General features: G+C 42.4%; 1 protein-coding gene across 3 annotated transcripts in view; it reads right to left on the reverse strand.

Moving 5' to 3' along the window:
• Positions 1-22,590, reverse strand: part of LOC149314061 (ATP-binding cassette sub-family B member 6-like) — a 66,554-nt gene that overhangs the window by 23,795 nt on the left and 20,169 nt on the right. For all 3 annotated transcript variants that reach the window (XM_089520435.1, XM_089520434.1, XM_089520436.1), the window contains 12 exons: positions 16,454-16,546; positions 14,350-14,542; positions 13,986-14,107; positions 12,848-12,957; positions 12,563-12,628; positions 11,516-11,641; positions 9,430-9,506; positions 8,208-8,271; positions 5,827-5,912; positions 4,958-5,015; positions 4,664-4,768; positions 1,947-2,121 (listed from right to left, as the gene is read on the reverse strand). In XM_089520435.1, coding sequence (XP_089376561.1) covers positions 1,947-2,121; positions 4,664-4,768; positions 4,958-5,015; positions 5,827-5,912; positions 8,208-8,271; positions 9,430-9,506; positions 11,516-11,641; positions 12,563-12,628; positions 12,848-12,957; positions 13,986-14,107; positions 14,350-14,542; positions 16,454-16,546 — 1,275 coding nt within the window. The remainder of the gene's footprint in view (positions 1-1,946; positions 2,122-4,663; positions 4,769-4,957; positions 5,016-5,826; positions 5,913-8,207; positions 8,272-9,429; positions 9,507-11,515; positions 11,642-12,562; positions 12,629-12,847; positions 12,958-13,985; positions 14,108-14,349; positions 14,543-16,453; positions 16,547-22,590) is intronic.

A 22,590-nucleotide genomic window follows, 5' to 3' on the forward strand; every position in this document is an offset into this window, starting at 1 on the left:
ATAATCCGAAAATGTTAAGTATTGAATCAAGTAATATCAGGTTCGGATGGCACGCTTATTTGTGGTACAATAAAGATCGAGTGAATAACGACTTTGTAAATCATGCCATCCGTAAACCTTTGTTAAAGATTTGGAACTATGTTAAGGGAAAATTCTATCAAAAAATCCCACTCTGGGTATCTACTCAGGAAGCCTTTTTTAGTAGATGGGATAGAAAACAGGACTGGATAAGGTATAAAGATTTGTTAACAAAGAATCTGAATGGAGAAATAGATATAAAGCCTAAGGATGTCCTAGAAAATGAAGGGAGGAGATTACAATGGTTTGGTTATCTACAAATAAGATCAAAATTCAAAGAAGATATGGCTAAGGAAGGATTCGAAAGGGAAGAAAATGAATTTGATAAAACAATATGGGCCCAAGAGAAAGGCAAGATAGGAAAAATATATAAAGTGCTAATGGCACGGGAATTAGAAAGTGAAACGGTTACAAATAATATGATAAAATGGGCTCAAGAATTCGGTCGTATAATTGCAATAGAAGATTGGGAAAATTCCTGGAGAAAAACACGCAAATTTACAGCATCTCAAGATTTGAAGGAAAATTACATTAAGGTTTATAATAGATGGTATTACACTCCGGCAAGAATAGCAAAAATGACAAATACCAATAATGATAGATGCTGGAAGTGCAGGAAGGAAAAAGGTTCCTATTTCCATGTGTGGTGGGGATGTAACAAGATCAAAAGATTCTGGAAGAATATACATAATACAATACAAAAATTTTTTAATATTAGATTCTCCCTGTCACCAGAATTGTACTTACTTAATATGACCTCTTATATGGGAACAGAAATAGAAAAAACTTATTGGAAGATTATGTTGTATCTTATATCAGCTGCTAGAATCGTATTGGCTAGATATTGGAAAGATAAAAAAGTGCCAAATGTTGAAGAATGGCTGCTGAAAGTGTCAGATCTTAAAGAGATGGATAAGCTGACGACATTATTAAGAGGTAAAGATAAAGAGAATATAAAGTGGAAATTAATAGATGAGTATATAAAGAAGCATTAGAGAATATAAAAGATTGGAAACGATATGATTAAACCCTCTTCATCTGACAAGAAAATTGAGAGGTATGAAGAGTAAACTATATGTTTGTTAAAAGAAAATTGGAACTACACAAAGTAAATATGTATAGACAAGGGAGATATTTATAGGTATATTTTATTTTGTATTGCAATTATGATGAATTACACAGAGCAAGATGCACTATGTGACTGTAAGATGATTAATTCAATTGTATCTTTTAATCAATAAAAAAATTTAAAAAAAAAAGAACAAAGTTACTTTACTGGTCTAACTAGTAACCATTTGTAGTTAATTTCAAATTTTAATTTTAAAGGCATTTTGAGAAGAAGCTTTCAGGTTTAAAATTATATTCTTATTACTCCTAAATTTTCTTGCTCAAAAACAAACCAGAAAGTCATGAAAAACTAACAAGCAATGCAACACGTAATGTAATGGGTTAACTTTTTTCATAATCTCAATGTGTAACAGCAATGGCTTACTTTTTAAATATGATAATAAATAACACTAACACTAACAGTAAAAGTAAACTACTTTTGAAAAAGTATCATTCCAGCTCTTTATAGGATGATAGTGAGCTACTTTCTATTGAGTCAAACCACCCTTCAATTGTCCTTTACACTGATTGACAGCAGCTTTGCAAGGTTTCAAAGAAAAATCTTTAATTACCCTGTCTGGAGACACTGAGGACTGAACCCATGACCTTTTGGGTACAAAGCCATGAGCATTTCTACTGAGCTACATCAGGAAAGAGCACTTTCCAACATAATCAGTCAGCAGTTAATAGCAACCCATGAGGTAAACAAAAAGCTTTATGGCACAACAGTGAGTATACCAGAATCAGCATATACAACTTACCATCAGGGAAAGTGAGAATGCGCTCATGAATATTAGCATTAATTGCAGCCTCTACCACCTCTTCATCAGTAGCATCAATACGACCATATCGGATGTTGTTCCTAATGGTGTCATTGAAGAGAACAGTATCCTGGGGCACCACACCCATGTGGGAGCGCACTGAGACCTGCTTTGCCTGCAGGTGTTGGAAAATGGAGAGTTAGTGTGATGAGAGAAAGTATCAGAACTCATGTCATCCATGTTAGAAATTGAAAAAATACAATGGCCTGTTACAGACAGCCAAAATAAAGCTGCTTCGAGTCACAGTGGAGATATGGTGTTTCAATGATGCATGCGTCCTAAGAGTCCAGAAATCGCACCAAAGCCACACTCCAGCCCTAAGGACTGGAGCGTGGCTTTGGTGTGGCTTCTGGACTCTTGCATCATTGAAACACCATACCTCCACTGTGACTCGAAGCAGCTTTATTTTGGCTGTCTGTAACAGGCCTACGTCTTGAAACAACACCATAACTTCATTTGAAAAGAGAAATGACTCAAAAGGGCACCACAGCTTCACTGGAGGAAGTGACTAGGGACAGAAGCTGAAAAAGTTACCTTTTTGAATTCCAACTCCCAGAATCCTCCAGCCAACACAGCCAAAGAATTCTAGTGGTTGTAATTCAAAAACTCTTTTCCCCCTAAGAGCTGGCTGGAGAGGTGCTATCACTACAGGCAGCCAGGTTTTGACATACTGGGGGCAGGGGCACGTCCATCCCTCAGGCAGCATTGCAAGACCCAAGATCAACCTCAGAGAGGGATGTGTGCCTTTGGCAGTACAACAGTTCAGGACCAGCTGATATTTCTTAAAAAGGTTACATGGCCCTTTCACACTACATGACTATAGTGATATGATTCAACTTTAACTGGCATGGTTCCATCATGTGTGTGGAATCCTGGGATTTGTAGTTTAGGAAGGAACATTTAGAATTTGTAGCTAGAGAGCAACAATGCATCATCCAACTATAAACCCCAGGATTACATAAAATGCATCCACATCAGTTAAATGGAATCATAGTGATATAATTGGACAGCATGACAAGGCCCACTTGCTCACTCTTAAAGTATGTTTGGGGGGAAAGAAAGGCTGATAACACATTATGTTGTCTCAATCAAGAGTGTTGCAGGCATTTTGAAGGAGGACTCTCTGTTTGTGGTGTATAAGCTTACTTTACTGTTGTCTTGGGTAAACAGTTTTATTTTGGGGAGTGGAAAGCATTATCTGAAAATATTAATAAAATGTAGGGTAGTAATTTTCAGCCTCAGAGGAAGGCAAAGACAAACCTCCTCTGAACAAATCTTGCCAAGAAAACCCCACTGTTAAGTTGGAAACGACTTGAAGGCACACAACACACACACACACACACAGGGTGAAGTGGGTGCGATTGGTTTGACCTAGAACATACCCACAAAAAGTTTGACCAGGAGTACAAAAGAAGTGTGTGTGTGCGTGTGTCTGATGGGAGTGATGCATCTATTAAATTACCTTCAACTATGACCTATCATGCCCTGCTCCACTTAATCTGTCATGTCCCTCCATTGTCTCTTAGATGTTCTGCTTCAGTGACCAACTAAATACGATGTTATAAGACAGATAAAACTACTAGGTGGGGACAAGGTTGGGAGCTGGTGGAACCACACATGTTGCTGGACTGGACATGAAATGAGCAGTTGCCCTCCAGTCTTCCAGACCCCCATGGAATGCTGGCATCCAGATGGGGCACCTATGAATCTTCCACCAGATATCCTGCAGCCCTTCCCCATTGAGCTTGGGTGGCGGAGGATGGAGGCATGCTGCAGCTGTGCCTACTCCAATGCAAACCTTTCATCTCTCCCTAAATGGAATCACACATCTCTGCTTTGCTGGGGGCAATGAATGTGAACTTGGAATTAAGCAGCTGGGCTGTGGCGACAAATGTTCAAAGTAACTGGAGGAACAGTCTGTGTGTGTGTGTGTGTGTGTGTGTGTAAGAGAGAGAAAGAGCACACACAAAGAGAGAGAAAGAACACATTAGATTCTATCAGAGATGGCTGGAATATCCTCTGGACCACAAAATTAGAGAGTCACTCTAGCATTTTCAGTGGGTGCTTCCAGACAGATGGCTCTTAGAACCCCCAATCAAAGAGTTAGGCGACATTTTGCTTTCCTTAAAGGGTCCCCCAACCCATGGAAAGGAAAAACAATGGAAGAAACAAGGACAACACACATGAGAGGCTTACAAATGGAAGACATGCTGTGTTAAAAACAACAACGGTGCAGTGTAATTACACAGTAATAGTTTCTCTTGAAACACCTTACGTTTATTGTCACATACTGTGATTTGTGAAGGGGGGAAGAGAGAGGCTATAGTTGCAGTCTTCGCACATGCTGATAAGGGAGTAATCTTTTGTGAGCACAGTGGGGTTTACCTCTCACTGAGTAAACTTGCATAGGTTTGTGCTATAAATCTGGATCTAAAAGTTGCCAGGTCCTATATTGTCCTTGGGAAAGAGTTCACCCTGGAGAATCCCTCACTCTCCTTGCCTAAAAGCCTGTTCCTCAAAAGTCTGGGAATATATATGCCTAGCCTTAACTGCCCCAAATTGCTTGTTCATACTCTGTCCCTTATACAAGATTCAAAACGCATCAGTGCTCAACAGTATATTTTTACAAAGGGGACTTTGGTGTTTTTTTCCCCAACCTTGGAGATATCCTGTCCATCAATTCGAATGCAACCTCCATAGACATCATAGAAGCGGAAAAGTAGGCGAATAATAGTACTTTTTCCCGAGCCAGAGGGCCCCACCTGGGTAAAGAGAGGAGACATGGTGTCAGACTGGATAGAGCCAGTGGGAAGAAAAAGGAAGAAATCCCCTGGGCAGCTTTTGCTCGGGGGCCAAGTTCTGTTTCTGTAGCAGAGGAAGTAAACAAGTGTGAGATACTATTAGAAACATTATTCATAACAGCAGTGTTGTCAATCTCCCCCTCTCCTTACCAATGCTAGGGTCTGCCCAGGCATTACAGTGAATGAAACATCATGCAGAACTTCCTTCCTGTGAGGGAAGTGAACAAAAGGGAAGACTCAATTAACTTTCAAACTTTTCAACATTTTGCAAGACCTCCCACACCTCCCTTCACTGTCCTGCAGTAATCTCAGATCACTTCCAAATGTCATAACCTCATTCAAAATGTCTCCCTGTCCATACAGAGTAAGAGTACAAAGAAGCACAAAAATGTACCCCCGCCCCACTTCAGATCTGTCTTGTCTCCACCCTATTCCCCTGCCCCCACTGCAAACTAAATATATAGATGACAATGAGTAAGGGTGCTCTCTGAAAGTTCTGTGTGAATGATGTCAGAAGCAAGGAACTGGATACATACAGTATTTATAAAGCACAGTACAGATTTATGGGCATTGTCATTGATGAATCCTGAAACTTTTCTTGAAGAGTCCTGGTTTCTACCATTTTCATTTGTCCTTGATCAGAGTGGAGCTGAGAAATATGAACTTGGAGAAAATACTTGTTTGGACTGCAGCTCCCAGAAGAATCACTAGGCATGCCGGGCAGGGAATTCTGGAGGTTTTAATCCAGAAAAAGTAACATTTCCAAGCTATGTAAAATATATTTCTTTCTAGCAGCCTTTATCACACTGGCAAAACTCCACTGGAAAACTTTAACAAGACGACCTGTGTCTGTTGCTCCATATTCATTCTCCCCTCCAGCTGCTAAAGACTTTCAGCACCTGCCCTCCAGACTGCCTGTTTTAACTCTTTTTCCAGCTCTTCATTTTCAGACCAATTATACACTCCAGCTATATAACAATTATCTCTTGCCACCACCCTCTCTCTGCTTTCTCCCTTACCCGTCTACGTAGCCAAAATGGACATTTTCAAACTCCACACGTCCTGTCATAAACCGAAGATCCCCAGCACCTGGTTCATCCTTCACCTGAAAAGTAAGGTATTTGTGATATCATGTGTAGCCAGGGCCCTGGTTGGTACCTGAGTCTAGGTAGGAAAAGGATGATTATGGTAAAAAAAAAAAAGTGACTTTGGGAAATTTTATTCCCCGAACTGCCAGCTCTGGATGTATAAACACTCAGCACTTGATGTAAGAGACCACTGTTTGCTTTGTGTGCAGATGATCTGAGTTATCACCCCTTAAACAGGACTGATAGTTGAATCTTACTTTGACATTTGCAATGGCCCAGCATCTATGGAGGTTAGCAAGCTAAGCTAAGGGATGCACAGAACAGCACTGAGGCCAGTGCTTCTCAAGCCCTGTGATGTGGTGGACCAGCATTCCCCCCCATAATTTTTTAGGGACTGGTATCGTATTAGTGCCATGTTATTATTGTATTCATGTAGTTTCCTGGAAATCCAACAGGGACTGGAAGCTGATGACTCACAGACTAGTACCAGATCATAATCCACCACTCTGATTAGCACTCTAATCTCCGCCATGAAGCAGCCGCCTCACACTGCCTAATAATAGGGCTGGCACTTTTCCAGAGGCATACTTCAGGGATGTTCAGAATCAGGTTGTCAAGGCAACATCCACCATCCTCCCTATTTTAGCAGGGAGATGACCAGAAGATGACCAGAAAATGGAGAATGCACTTTAGCTTCTGAGTGTCTATCTTCTATAAAATCATGTAATGTTTTTAAAGGGACCATCATAATACCCAGAAGGCATAACTCATAGATTAAACATATTCTATGAGATGAGGAACTTCCTTTTGTTTTCAAGCAAACAACTTCTTTTCAATTCAGAGACATACTCATTAGCCTAGAATATCAGTATGCAAAGGGAATCTTGTAGCACCTTTGAGACCAAATGAGTGAAAGAAGTTGTAGCATAAGCTTTCACAGACTTGGTCAATTTCCTCAGATACAATTACAAAAATCTATAAAAGCCCCCCTGGGGACGGTAGAAAGATCCAGGGGGGTAGTGAAGGGAAAAGGGGGCAGCCAAGAGGTGGTGAGGGGCAAAAAGGGTGGCAGAGGGGCCTTCTGTCAAAATATTGGTGTGCAAGGAAAAAAAGGGGGACTAGAGGCCTTTATGACCATGGCGGGGGTGAGAGTTACATGAAATTACTCTTTCTAGTTTCCTTTAAACTACCACAGCAGCGATTGCTGATTGCTTTGTATGGTGGTATTTTCTGCTCTCCACATAAGCTCACTCCCTTAGCTGTGTCTTTTGCTAGTATTGGCTGGCAGTTGGGAAAGTCTCATGAGGGTTGGGTGTAGGACATTGTTTCTGTGGCTCAGAGCTATGCCATTTTGGGACTGGAGCAAGGAGTTGGAGCATGTGGCAAAAGGGGAGAAGCATGGCAAAAAAGAAGCTTTCAAATGGGAGAGGGGGGACTAAGGTTGTTGTTGCATTGGGGGACAAGAGAAATAGACCAAACAGGAAAGGAGGAGGAATAGCATTATATGTCAGGGACATTTACACCAGTGAAGAGATCCAGGACATCAATCCTGGAAGCCAGGTGGAGAGCATCTGGATACAAATTGTAGGGGGGAGAAACAATAGGGATGTTATTGTGGGAATCTACTACAGACCCCCAGTCAGATGGGGGAATTGGATGATGCCGTTCTAGGACAGATGACCACACACTCAGAAAGGAGAGATATAGTAGTGATGAGTGACTTCAACTATCCTGGTATTTGCTGGAAGTCAAACTCAGCCAAATCCTCAAGGTCTAGCAAATTCCTCACTTGTGTGAAAGACAGTTTCATTGTCCAAAAGGTGGAAGAGGCAACAAGGGGGTCAGCTATTTTAGATCTGATCCTAACCAACAGGGTTAGTGGGGTGCAAGTTGTAGGGTGCTTAGGTGGGAGTGAACATGTTCTACTAGAGTTTGTTATACAGTGGAAAGCAGAAGCCAGGCATAGTCAGACACACATTCTAAATTTTAGGAGAGCTAATTTTAGTAAACTTAGAGAAATATTGGAGGTGATCCCATGGTCAGGAATACTAAAAGAGAAGGGTTTCAAGCACAGGAGAAGGGGACTGGGAAGCGCACATGCCGGTTGGTCCCAGGCATAATCAAATTCCCAGGAATAATGAAATTCGCAAATCTCAAGTCCGCGAATATGAAGGGACAACTGTATCAATATATAACTGCTAAACAAACCCTCTCCAATTCTTCTCTATCACCTCTGTATCTACATTTGGGTGTGGGGAGTGAGGATGAGTATACAGTTGATTCACTGAAGCATAGGGAGAGCCTCAACATACCTCCTGTTCCTCATCGAAGAGATCAAACATATTCTCCATGTCAACAAATGAGGACTGGATCATTCTGAAAAGGAAAAATGGAGCATCCAATGCACAATTTGCAAACAATAAGTGGGACAGGAAGTGGGGGATGCAGGCCTATCCCATTCCCTTTCTGGAAACAAAGAAAAAGAAGGGAGCGGGGCAGCTCTATTTTCATGTCCCCAAATGCAGCAATCAATTAGATTCCTGGCATGAAAGCAACCCATAGTGTGTTACGTTTCCCCCAGTAGCAAATGTTCTCAAACCATTAACACATTTTTACACACTCAGTGATATCACACCTCTTTTGTTGCAGCCAACTCTGAACATTCAGACACAGGAGAGATGAAAAGAAAACCCAGATACTGAGGAGGGCGGGGAACACCCCTCCATAGAGTCCAGTATGCAATGACAAAGGTAGGGTTCAATTTTCCAAATCCAAATTTAGCCTTCTAGAGCTGAGAAAGTCTTAGGGAGCAATCCAAGGACAGAGGTACCCAACAGACTGAGCACTTGGATCTTGAGAGACTCAGATCTATCCAGTTTCCTGTCAGAACCTTGTCAACAAGGAGAGAGCAAACATTTGGGCTGTAATCCCAAAGGGATATTCTTTTTTCTCAGTCTACAATCTTTTAACTCAAACAAGATCCTCACATCTTGTAACTGCATTGGGTTTGCTCAAAACCTAAAATAAGCCTCTCCAGAAAAACCAGTGACATGTGGTGTCCTTTAAGAACATAGTAAAAAAAAAACCTGGGTGAAACCACAGTCCATTCTGTCCAGCATCCTGCTTCCCATAGTGCTCAATCAGATGCCCAGCTGGGAAATTCACATCCTTTTGCTTGTACTCTCAAGCCACCAACGTTGAGAGACATACTGCCTCTGGTACTGGAAGGAAAATACAACCATCCTGACTAACAAAAATGGGTAATTCCATCCTCCATGGATTTGGCCAACCCCTCTTTCGAAGCGTTTCACTCAGTCAGATTTCACAGGCCTACTGCATAGTGTTTCCCAATACAGAAAATCCCAAATCTGGGATGTAGGGGAATGGGCATTCGGCTTGGTTAGTCCATTGCCAAGTGATGCCACCTTATTTCAGCAATCATTACTTGCATGGAAATGGTCACTTTAATTTCATCCATACACTCTTAAATGGCTGACCAAAGAATGTAACAAAATAGTCGTAGTACAAGGTTACCTGTAATAGGTGCCAAACCAGTTCAGAGGAGTGTATAGCTGGATGATGTATGTGCCAAAGAGAACGTAATCGCCCACCTGGAGAGAATAGAAAGGCAGGTCAGTGCCAAAGTGATGATCTCCCCCTGCAGTGGAGGGTAGGAGTACTTTGATTCCTTCTCCTTGTATGTCTGAGCAAAATGCAAAATGAAAGTATGGTCCTGAAGCCCACTTTTGCAGCACCCAAGTCCTCCCCAGCCACAATTAAAAAAAACTGGGCTAATAATGCAGGTCATAGGTAACTAGTTCAAACACATGCTGTGAGGCACTCCAACACTAGCATGCATGATGGCCAGGGATGGTGGGAGTTGTAATCCAAGAACATCTAGATGGCCAGTCAGACCAAGGCCAAGTGAGTAAAACAGATACACAAATTTACTCCACAGCAATGTTTATCTGGGGCTGCTGGATTTACAATTGAATGATGTATCTTAATTTAAAGAAATGTTTCCTTTGGCATTTAGCCACAGTCTACTTTTTGCCATTCACATTCAACTTCTTTCGTCTTAATCTAGGGATGAAAGGGCCATTCTCCTTATCATTCATATATAACTGTATCTGTCCTTTACCAGCTTCTTCATTTATTTATTTTTAAAGTCTCCTTGTTGTATCCCAGCATTAGTGCTGCACTCCATGTGGGAATGTGTGTTTTCACATCTGGAATACAAACCCAAAACATGTTGGTCTCTTTCTTCTGATGTTGGTGGAAACTAGCTTCCATTTGGCGTGTTCCCTCCCTCCACCACCACCCTTAGATCTCTTAATTGGTGACAAACCTTTTCCAGCCTGGGCTCTTGCTTGCAATTGCTTTTGTTCTCAATGAGAGGTCTAATTTTCCAATCTGTTTTTGTTTTAATCTTCAGTACCCTCCACTGCCCATTTTCTCAGCATGAGTTGAGTGGTACCTTTGGTCTCTTTGCTCAGCACTGAATTCAGCAAACACCAATTAGACTTCACAAAGTCTTTTCAGAAATGGCAAAGCTCTTATGGCCCCTCATTCCTTCCCACAGATCAGTCTGACCATATTCTACAGCTTTTCCTCACGGCTCTGTGTACAAAGTCTTTCCACCTCCCCTGTTCTCTAAACATAAAATAGTATAACAAGAACCAGTCTGAATCAGATCAGAGGGCAGAGCACTCTGTGGCCAACTAGGTGCCTATGGGAAGCCTACAACTAGGACATGAGAACCAAAGTCCTGTCCTTAATGCCAGAAACTGGTATTGAAAGACACACTGCCTCTGGAGGGAGAGGGTGCCTTTAAGTAGCCTGTCAACTTTCAGAAACCCCATGAGTCTTTTGGGTTTTCTTAGTCAAGAAATACTCAGAGGTGGTTTTGCCAATTCTTTCTTCTGAATTATAGCCTACAGTACCTGGTATTCATTGGTGGTATCTCATCCAAGTACTAACCAGGGCTAAGCCTGCTAGCTTCCAAAATCAGACAGGATCTTGCACCTTTAGGGTATTCAGGCACCAGATACTAAATGCCTTCCATAGTTTAAATGGAGATCTAAAAACAAAATGCAGATACCCCAAGCCAGAAGTAGGTACTATGTCAGGAAGCACACATGGAAACATGCTAGAAAAATTCATAGCTTATGAAGAAATTTCACTTACAAGATGAAGGTGAGCAAAACCAGAGTCTACCTTCCAGTTTTAGAAACATGTCATGTGAATCTCTGTTTATCTGTGCAGACTTGGTCCTACTGTGCAGAGGATTTCCAAGTTACTGTTAGATTTTTGTGGAGGCAATAGGTAATGGGAAAAGTGGCGGTAAGCAGTGGCATGGATTTCTCCATGCAGGAAAAATGATGCAGTTTTCCACTCTGCCTGATGTGGCAACAATGTCTCTTGGGGCTGAGTTCCTTGTAGTCAGAGATGTCTAAACCATTGAAATCTCTAATACTACAGAGGAACTAGAGCTTGGGAAAGTTACTTTTTTGAACTACAGCTCCCAGAATCTCCTAGCTATAATGGCCATACTAGCTGTTGGGGTGTGTGAGCTGTAGTTCAAAAATGTAAAGTATCCAGTCATTTGGCACAGACTTACATGGAGCTTCTTCTTGGTCACATAGTAAGCACACAGAAGGGATCCAGCTAGCAGCCCTAAACCGATCACCAGATTCTGTGTCTGGTTCAACAGTGCCAGTGATGCATTGACTTTCCATTCTGAGACCTAATAGGAGAAGAGGAAAAAGTGGATCTCTTTAGCATACCCTAGAACCACTCTATAGCCAGCAGCCAGCTACAGGGATTCTCCATTCCTATATCTCCACATAGCAGGAACCTCCACCATCCTGTGGGAAGTCAGATGACATCACCCATACATACTCACTCCCCACAAGCTCCAGCCCTCCACAGCACCACATTTGTGAAATGGCTCTTCTACTTTCAGGCAAGGGATGTTCCAGACCAGTGTTCCCTAATCTGGGCCCTCCAGATGTGCTGGACTACAGTTGCCATTACAGCTGTACTGGCTGTGGATGAATGGGGACTATAGTCCAGCACATCTGGAGGGAGCTTGTAAAGAGTTCTACAGTATAAGGTCCTTACATTTTTTTCTTTTTTAAAAAATAAGCTAGCCCATCCTCTGATACAACTTCCATGCCTATCTCTTTGTTGCTTTGTTCTGTCTGTGAACAGCAAGGACTATTTGAGCAGCTGTTACCTTTTCACTGCCATACTAAGAGGCACATCCTGACAAATTTCCTTTCCTGGCTCCTAGTTTGGCTTTCCATGTAGTCATATGTAGAAAAATTACTATTTTGTACTACAAGTTCTATAATTTCTGAGCCAGCATTGACAGTGGCCATGCTGACTGGAAGTAAGATTCTGAGAGTTGTGGTCAAAAATAGTAACTTTCTAAGCTTTGGTATCTTGCACAGGAACCAAGTTCATTTTCCCTTCCAAGCTGCCCTCTACAAGTGTTTCTGTCTGCTTGTGTGCACCTACACACCCACACAGTGGTACAGTGGTGCCATTGGTGACAACAGTGGAACGGCGAAAGATAAGGAACATGGAAAAGGAATCTGTCTGATGAAACCCAAAGGACGTGGAAAAAAACCACTTCCATTACCCGTTCTTGGTCCTTTTATACCTGGTACTTCTTAATGGCATCATTGAAGCGGGTAGCCTCATAATTCTCAGCATTGTAATATTTCACCTGCAGCAAACCATAGGAGGAGTCAAGTCAGTGTTAGGCTGGATCAGTCAGCTGCCCGATAGCCCTCCCAAGAGATCTCCACCCAGAGGGCTCAGATTTAAAAACCCTCCTCCTCCACCTAAACAAAAACAAGGAATTGGAATCATTTCAGGCACTGTGAGGAGGGTGATTGCTGCCCCTCATTGCCCTGCCAGCCCCAACATGTGATGTTCTGAATACCGTCTCAAAGTTGAGAAGTGAGTCAACAGCTCGAGACTTGGCCTCATTGTCACGAGTATTCATATCACGGCGGTACTTCGTTCGCCACTCAGTCATTATAATGGTCAAACCTGTGGGGAAAGAGACAGGCCTCAAATTACTACAGCAAGAACACAGAGAAATACCAGAAATCTTTTCATTTTTTCAACTTTGACACACAACCAGGGTAATTAGCCTGAATACTAGAAGAAAGACAAAAGGAAAATTCTGCCGATTTTTGCCTTCTTAGACTTTTAGCCTTTAAAATAAAGTATTGGGATGTTTCTAGCCTTTATGAAAAAGAACTTGAAAGCATGTAGACAGTGTGCTTACTGACGTATGAGCAGCTGAGTTCGTGTCCATAGCCAGCAATGTTGAGTTAGAGAGTGCCAGAATAGTAAAATGAAAAATAGGTGAGGTGTGATACATGTACATGCATTATTAAATAGGCTTCACATCCTCCACCTGGAAACAAATACGTCTGCAGTGTGGGCAAAGGCGTCCTTGAGATATCAATGCAGCAGTCTGTCCTTGCTCAGAATGAGGAGATCAGAGGAAAATTTGGGATGGCTGGACATGGGGCTTCAATACCAAACTGGGCTGAAACTTCAGGCCTTACTGAGCCAATGGATATGCTGCATCCATTCTATTACTAATAAAAGGTAACAACATGCAAAGCCACACAGATGGGCCTGGCTAGCACTTGGACTAGAGACCATCAGGGAATATAAGGTCTGGGGAAAGATCCTGTCTTAAATCTAAAGCCAGGAAAGCCTATATTAGGTTTGACAGACCAATTATATAACACTGCTTCCTAATCTAAATCCCATGGATGTCAATGGGATAAAAGCACATCCACCATAGGTTGGATTCAGTCTAAGGTAATTTTTGGCATATTTGCATGAATTTGCCAGTTTTGCATTATCTGCCTTTGCTCAACATGTGGAGGTATGCACATCCTGTCCCAGTTTGGCTACTAATCCCCTGCTTCACAAGTTCTGGAAGGAACTGAAAATGTGCTTTGGGGTTCTTATCTCTTATGGTTATTTAAGTCACAGTGGGACTCTCTCTCGCTCTCCCTACCCATCGTACTACTTTCCCTCCCACCTCAAGCACTCACCAAGGTACAGGATCATGCAGATGAAGATTATGAGGCCAAACCAGGCACTGAAGGTCATGGTGAAATACACAATAGCAATGATGATATCAGCCACTGTGGGGAAGATGCTGAAGACAATGTAGCTGCAAGATAGGATTATGGGAGAGTCAGGTCACATGATATATAAGACTCCATCCCCACCATCAAACACCTCTCCCCAACTACCCTTCCAATAATATAATAGATATCTCTGAACCAGACTGTTTTTTCACTATAGCTCACCAAATTTTGGGAGACTTTAAGAGTACTGATCGAGAAAAACAAGCAACTTTCCCAAATTCTGCCAAGGGTGATTGATTCCCCATTAACCAAAGTGTCCATGTACCTGAGCAGATTGTTGATGCTGCTAGTGCCTCTGTCCACACTGCGCAACACCTCGCCTGTCTTGCGCTCCAGATGCCATCGAAGGGACAGGCCATGGAGGTGCCGGAGGAGCTGCACCTGGACTTCACGGCTTGTGAACTGTTGCACACGGATCCAGAAGAAAGTGCGCATATTGCTGATGAAGCCAGTGGCACCTATGGAAAAAAGGTACACATGTGTGCATTTGGGGTTTTTTTTGGGGGGGGGGTTTTTGAAAACCTACCCACCATTACCTTGAATGAGAGTCATAAGCTCGAACGAACAAATCCATACACCACCACGACCCCTAATTGTTGCTGATAGCAACAATCCAACAACATTTGGAAATACACAGGTTTCCCATCCATGGTCTTGAGCACTGGAGCTACATGAAAGCCTACAGGCTTTCCAGAACAGGAGAGAGTTTGCTCTGAATATTACTGATCAGCTTTTCAGAGGTTCTGCCAGAAGGAGTTGAGAACAGGTTGGTTCTCCATTGAGAACTATATCCTGTCAAATAGATTGAGGGCTCCCAGGTATTTGTTAGTAAATTAAAGGAAAAAGAAAATCTCAATGATTCCCAGGCCTATGTTCAAGGCTGTTGAGGACATATTAAATGCTGAGTCACAGAAAGTTGAAGGTGCAAATTTGGGAAGGGGAGAAAATGGCAGGGGCACAGAATTGAGTTGCTTAATGCCTAACATTTTATAATATCCTGAAGGAACAGCAGTAGAGGTGCACCCCCTCCCCTTTCCCAAGTCCAGGATATTATAAGCTTTTGAGGGCTCTGACTCCTTTGAAGCCATAGGAATTGGGGTGGATTTGTTAGTATTAGAGAAAATGTGTTTCATCTGGAACTCATTAATTCCTCCCCATGGACTCTTTCAGCTGTGTAGGGAGCAAAGCCCGTAACAGCTTAAAGTTTCCTGCAATAAGGGGAAAGGCAAAAAAGGGGCAGGGGGATTCCGCCAGGAGATCCTACCCACTCTGCAGCTCTGATATATAGGATGAGAATCTCTGTCTTTCCAAATGGTACATTCAGACTCAAACTAGATGAGCAGCTTTATATTTACTTGGAAGCATGCAATGTGACCAGCCAATTATGCTATAGACTATGGAGACTTAGGGCTAGATAAGCAGGAAACTAGTCATCTAGTCCTTAAATTTAACAATCTTGCTCTGTTATGGGAGGGGGAACTTCCACATGCACCCTCCATAATTTCTTTTAGCCTCTCAATTTGTATCATCATCAAAATAATAGGCATTTTGTTGCCCATTAGTGTCCAAAATCTATTGCCTGAGTTGGTCCACTTCAGTTTCTGTAGAGGCAGGTCTAGTAGTAACCACAAGGCAAAAAGATGCGCAATCGCACCTGCCCTTTCCTCCCAACAGAAAAAAGTACTTCTTTCTGAGGAGCATCATATTCCTAAGAAATCTGAGTTTATGCACTAGGGACAGTATTTGATCTCTCCCAATCCCTTTTCCTATATTATATAGCAAAACAGACATATGTGTAGAAATTGGGACCAGGAGATAGGGGCACATCTCCCTGACCCTATTTTGCAGCTGAATGACGGAAACTTTATACTTTTGAGGGCTCTGTCCTCTGTGACAAGTGGTGTTCTTCTTGTCCTACATCTGTAGATGATTGTGCAAATGCACACAACACTCTGACTATCTTTTCCTGATAGCACCACCAGAAAAGAAGAAACATTTAGGTAGAATCGTGAGAAAGGATGAAAAGAACACTAGGTGAAAGCAGAGGGTACTGGAATTTAAAGACAGGTTTCTCATGGAAGGCACACCCTTTGGAACTGCCCATGTTGATGTGGCTGCTTTCTTTTGCCAATGGCATGTAATTTTTCTAGGAGTTGGTAGGTGGGGAGCAGAGCAGCATGTCCAGATTAGAGGAATTTTCTTCTCAGTGGGCAGGAAGGTGAGGAATAGAGAGGAAGCCTAGTCAAGATGGTGTGGGTGGTCAGCACTTTCCACAAATTCACTTCAGACAATCTAACAGGTGTGCCTCCAACTTCACTCATCTGCAAAATAAGGACAGGGAGATGTTCCTCCAGATAACATGAACTCACCAGCACCTCCTCCCTGGAGAAACTTGAGGGCTGAATAGATGCCGATAGTCTGGAGCAGGATATGCCAGGCAACTCCTTGTGTGAGATCATTCACTGGAAGATGGGAGACAAGGATTAGTACAGAAGCCCCAATGTTTTTCCTGTGCCTCTTTAACCTAACCTGATCTACCTGCACTTCCACTGTCATTTCAGTACCCTTTATGCCATAGATCAATTTCTGATGCCTCATTATAGCCCTCTCTTGTTTACAGTAAATATTCAGTTTCCTGGCTAGGGATCCTGTCCTGTACCTAAGTACTCAACATGCTGAGGACACAGGTGAAGAGGGGATTGAGCAGAAGACACCATGTAGCACATCCAAAATGCCCCCAATAAAAGAGAATGTGATCAACCAACCAAAGGGATCCCTTACGAACAGGCCAAGAATATGTGATAAAGTTAACATCAGAAAATCATTATTTGTTGATTCATGTAATTCATGTGATTCTACACCACTTATCATAAAAACATATCTAAGCAGTGTGCAACAATAAAATAACAAAAAATTAAAAATAGTTGTAAGGTGTAAGGGGTGTGTCTCTCTCTCCCATAAACAAGAACAAAGAAAATGACTGAGCATTAAGTAACCTTGAGGCAGTACAGTGAACCCTCTCCTTACACGGGGGATCCGTTCCGGATCCTCCCACGTAAGGCAAAATCCGCCTATGTCCGAGCCCCATAGAAAATAATGGGGCATGTGCCTGTGGCAGAGCGGCGCGCATGCACCATTGTTTTCCTCCCCAAGAGACTTCCGCGTAAGCTGGAAGCTGCATAAGATGCATCCGTGCATGTCTCAGGCACACTGTATATTTCTCATATAATAATGGAGGGCGGGAACATCCACGGTTTCCACTGCAATGCAAAAATCTTTTTCCTGCTCACTGCCAAAGACAATCAACTATCAGACTATCACATGATATTCAGATGACTTTAAGAGGCCTTGGAGGTATTACTTGGGAGAAGGTGGTTTCCCAACACATAGGTAAGCACCGAGAAATGGCCTTCCTCTCTGTTGACTTGTTTGAAGGATAGCAACTGGCAAAGAGACTTTATATTTCACACGTCTCCCCCAAGCATACTCAGTTCTTAGTTTGCAGGCTTCCCACCCCCAGCCAAACATCTGAATAAGCCACCAACACAAGTTGGAATGTAAGAATTGCATGGATTCCCATCTGTGGGCAACCCAAGACAGAGGTTTAAGCCTTAATCCAAACTGTCTGATGTACGTACTGCTTGAAAGCACAAACACAGCAAAGGAGAAGCTTAGGACAGTAAAGTTCAAGGCCCTTTGCCATGTTAAAAGCAGCCTGTGAGTTCATGTTGCTTCCAGCATGATGTTCTACACTGAAACACCCCAGATGTCATGGAGGTTCCATGGAATATACTCAGTTAACACATCCAAATCCTTACCCTATCTCCCTTGTATGTTACCAAAGCAAGTATAAAGCTGTCAGCAGGTTCTGGCTTTAAGTCACATCCAACCAAATCGTAGAACAGACCCAAGCAACAGGACTCAATACTGAGATGTAACTACTTCTGGGCTTGTGTAGAACATAAAGACAAGGCAAGCAGGACCATAAGGCAAAGGAAGATCCTGTTGAGCAGGGGATAGGGAAAGTGAGCTGCTAAGAGGACAGTTAAAGGCTCTGTGTGAACTGACATGTACCTCCTAACCTGATCTTCTACCTTCAGGTGCAGAGGAGGTCACTCCCTACATTTTAAGTATGGGTAACCTGCATGCATGGAATGAGAGAGAGTGTGCCATTTTATTCTTTGTCTCAGGCAACATAGCATAGCATAAAGCCATTGAACATGTTGGTATGTAGCCCACAGAATTTTCAAAGATGGTCTTATTTGTTCTCTGGACAGCTATGTCTTCAAAGATAGAGACAAACTATTCAGGGTTCCACCATTCCAACAGGCTGCCTTCTCAGCCTCACCCCATCCATCTTTCAGGTGACACACTGTGGAATCCTCATGGAGCAAATCTGTCTTATGAGGGAAAGATGCTGCTATAGTTTGGGAGTGTGGAGGAGGTATTCTTGTGAGCCAGGACTACCACTAGGCAGTGTGAGGAAACTATCTCAGATGGTGGATGCTTGGATCTGCACCTGTTCCTCAAGAATTTTTGGGTTGTTCCCATCAGTTGGAGGACAGAACTGTATATGTCACACAGACTGTCCTAATCCTACTAAACTAATCTGGTGCATGAAGAGTGGTAGATAATACCATTCTATTACTCTTTCCAAATGAAGACTTAATTGCTAGCTGATATACTTGAACAGGAGGAGGAAGGCACTATCTTGTCCTTCATTTCATGGAACAAAATATGTTAGGTTGGCCAACAGGATCTGCCCAGATCTGTCCAGAGGGATGGTGTGAGAAGGTTATTTCCTCATCAAGATGAATATGGTAAAACAGGAAACAGCTTACTGAATAGGAAATGCTTTCTAATCAGCACCAAACTTGCATTTAATTGTATACCAGTACAAAAACAGGATATCATCATCATCATCATCATCACCACCACATGTTTTGTTTTATTTATTTATTTATTTATTGCTGGTACCATATTGTAAATCTTTCAATTGCCTAAATAAAATCACTACTCTCAACCAGAGTAAACCCAGCAGGATTTACGTTTGACTTACCATACAATAACTGACTCAGTGGGTCTGCTCTAGTTCAGACTACCAATTGGATTTAAGCTTATAATTTGAGGAACATTGCCTTTGGATCCCTTGGATAAAGGGTGACATATATCTGATAGCCTTGGCTGAAGAGCGGGGTATAAATAAATATTATTATTATTATTATTATTATTATTATTATTATATATACATTTTTGGTAAACAAATTATTTTCCAGATGTGAACAGTAGAAAAGCTTCTTACTCTGGGCCAGATGTTGCTCCCTCTACATAGGACTTTCCTCTGAAAGTCTCCCTTTCTGTTTTCCAGGGGCACTAAGTTGTTGTTATTATATTCTTGATTTGAGGGCTTTCTTTTTTTAATTCTCCACCACCACCACCCCACATACCTCTGCACTCCTCCTGCCTCACAGCCCCTCACTTTCTTTCACTTGGAAAGACACCGGAGGAGTCTCCTTGCTTCTTTTATTCTCTTTCAAGGAACCTCACAGCAACAAAGATCCCACCCTCCCCAACCCCCTACTGGGCTGCTGGGAGACCAGGCCAGGCACACAAAGGCTCCTTGTTTGCTCCTCGCTAGCGGCACTTTGCTGGGTAATCCTAACTGGCAGGGTGGGTGACCCCATCTGGGAGGGCCCCCTCCTTTGCCTTTTATTCTTTCTACAGGGTGGTGGTGGGGAGAATCTCCCCTCCTCCCCATCTAATTTTGTTTGGTTGAGGGTGTTAAGGACCCTGTTCTTGCAAACAGGTAGGAATCACACTCTTGAATGTGAAGAAAAGTGGGCACCCAGGAGACTATGCAGGTATAGGAGGAAATGAGGAGACCGGGTACTTCACCTAACAACCAATACATATCATAGATCTGCTACTTCTTTATTTTTAAAGGAACAACTTTCCAGTATTTTACTGTAAAAACACCACACAATGAGGTAGATTGTTTCAGCTTGGAAAAGTGAGAATCCGAGACAGTGAGGTGCTTTACACCACAAAGTGAGCCTAAAAAAGAAGCAGGGTTTTATCCCAAATGAGGGATAGGGAACTTCTGACTCTCCAGAGGAGCCACTCAACATTGGTAGTGGCAAGGTGTAATATATGGTAGTCCAGTAACACCCAGAGGGCCCCCTCCTGTCTCAGAATAAAGTTTTTTCCAGATAAACAACAACTAGTGTTGCTCGTCAAAAGACACTGTGAAGTTTTTCTGTTTGTTTCCTCCTTAATGTTCCTTTCTTTTCCTGAAAGGAAATAAGTCAAAGCGGTCAGATAATAAGAGATTTACAAATCAAAGAAGACAATCTCAAGCCCCACCACACCCACAAAATGCCATCAATGAGGCAGGGAATGATCAAATCTTTTTGCATTAACAAAGTCAAATCATTTCAATTGACTTCATCACGTCTTTTTACATGGGAAGGAAGGATAAAGGGGAAGAGAAAAGCTTAACATAAACAATGCTAGACTTTGGTCATGTACAGAGCATAGAAAAGATACTGTTCTGAATATATTGACTGTTGGATTCTGGGAGCTCCAATCCAAATGAGTAACTTTTCAAAACTCTGGCCTAACAGGTTGTGCTTCCAAATGAGCTTTTGTCATGTAATCATGCTGCCTATTCACAGAACTTTGTAGGGGTCCAGACAGTCTGTATTTTCCTGCCAAGACACTGGGGAGGATACAGGTATGACCAGTACTGTAACTGCCCCATAGCTAGGCGCTCTTAGACAGTTAAAACCAGGGGTTACTACATACAGCAGCAGTATCAAGTACACTAGATATAATTGGGTCAGGCTGAGACATAAAAAAACAGATCAAGTCTCTGCAAGATTAGATGAGAAGCATTGCAGACAATTAGGGAACTCTCTTAAATCCAGTTTGAGACCACTTTAAGTGCCTTGGCTCAATGTTGGGGAATTCTGGCAACTGTAGTTTTGTGAGATGTTTAGCCATCTCTGTCAGAGAGTTCTTGTTCGCCCCTCTTAACAATAAACTACAATTCCCAGGACTCCTTAGTACTGAGCCAGGGCAGTTAAAGTGGTCTCAAACTGGATTATTTCTACAGTGTGTTTTGGATCTTTGTTAATGAATTAATTATTAACAACTTCACAGGTCTAAACAGCATTTCTCTGGCTTCAAATCTTTAGAAAATCAAATTCATCCCACACCACATATTGCATAGCTGGCCTGCAGAGCTCATTACCACAGTATATTGTTAACAGCCAGCAGCATAAATCATTTATTTCCAAATAAATAAATAAATAAATAAATAAATAAATAAATAATATATGAAGATAAGGGGAATATTTATTGGGCTAATAATGGTTACTAGTTTTAATAATTTGAAAGCACAATTTCCATTTTCAGGCAAAATATACTTCCACCTATCAGATAAAATAGGTTTAACAAAAAGATAGACATCCTTATCAATGCCTGTTGGCAAAGACAGAATGTTGTGCTAGAGCAGGTGTGGAGAATTGTTGGCCCCTCTTAACATTTTGGACTTCAGCTCCTATCAGTTCAACCCACACAGTCAATGGTAAGGGATTCTGGGATCTGAAATCCAAAATGTTTTGAGGACCAATGATTCCCCACCCCTCAAACAAAGGAGCCACACTGGTCTGATCCAGTGTGGCTATTCTTTTTCTTAAGTCCCAGCCATAGCCAGATGGCAAATTTGAGCATCAGTACATAGGACTGGCCAAAACAACAGCAAGATCTGCACAGACAAATCTTTCCTAATCTGGTGTCCTCCAGATGTGCTTGAACTACAGCTGGGACTGTTGGCCAAGCCTTATGGGAAGTAAGGGATATGGTTACAATGTGGAAGATGCAGCTTCTCCCAGGTGGGATAAGGAAAAAAGAGGCTTCTTATGCCCTACAGCTGCTTAGTAAGGAGGGAAAGCCTTCCCCACTCCCAGCTCCATTCCGATCAAGAAATTTTGTATGCAGTTTGCAATTCCATGCCTCCCGCCTGTAATGACTCCTTTGTAAAGTCTAAAAGTCAGGGCTGAAAGGCAGGTCCGGAGCCCATCCTCTCCTATTCAGACACCTCTCAATAGCTGCCCTGAGCTGGCACCCGCACCGCCCACCAGGGCATGGGAACCTGGCACATACCAACAGCTTCTGCTGACAAAGGGAGCCACCCCCCCATACACATACACACACCCAGAAGCTCAAAAGAGTTAGCCTGGGAGTAAGCAGGATAGAAGGTCACAGCAGGGCTCAGGACAGAAGATGCTGGCAGGGAGATCTAAGACAGTCACTAAAACCTCCAGGTCTCTATGGACAAAAGTCCTCCTCTCCACCTCCATGCAAATAATGCAAACCCATCTCAGACCTTGACTCTGCAGATTCAGCTGGAAATGCAGAGAAATTTAATGGCCCCTGATCCTCACCCACCTCCCCATGGTTTAAAATGTGTATAATAGGCAGGAGAATGGGCAGGGATTGTACA

This window comes from Sceloporus occidentalis, unplaced genomic scaffold, assembly GCF_023333645.1.
Source record: "Sceloporus occidentalis isolate IW3139 unplaced genomic scaffold, rSceOcc1.0.p SCAF_4, whole genome shotgun sequence".
NCBI lineage: Eukaryota > Metazoa > Chordata > Lepidosauria > Squamata > Phrynosomatidae > Sceloporus > Sceloporus occidentalis.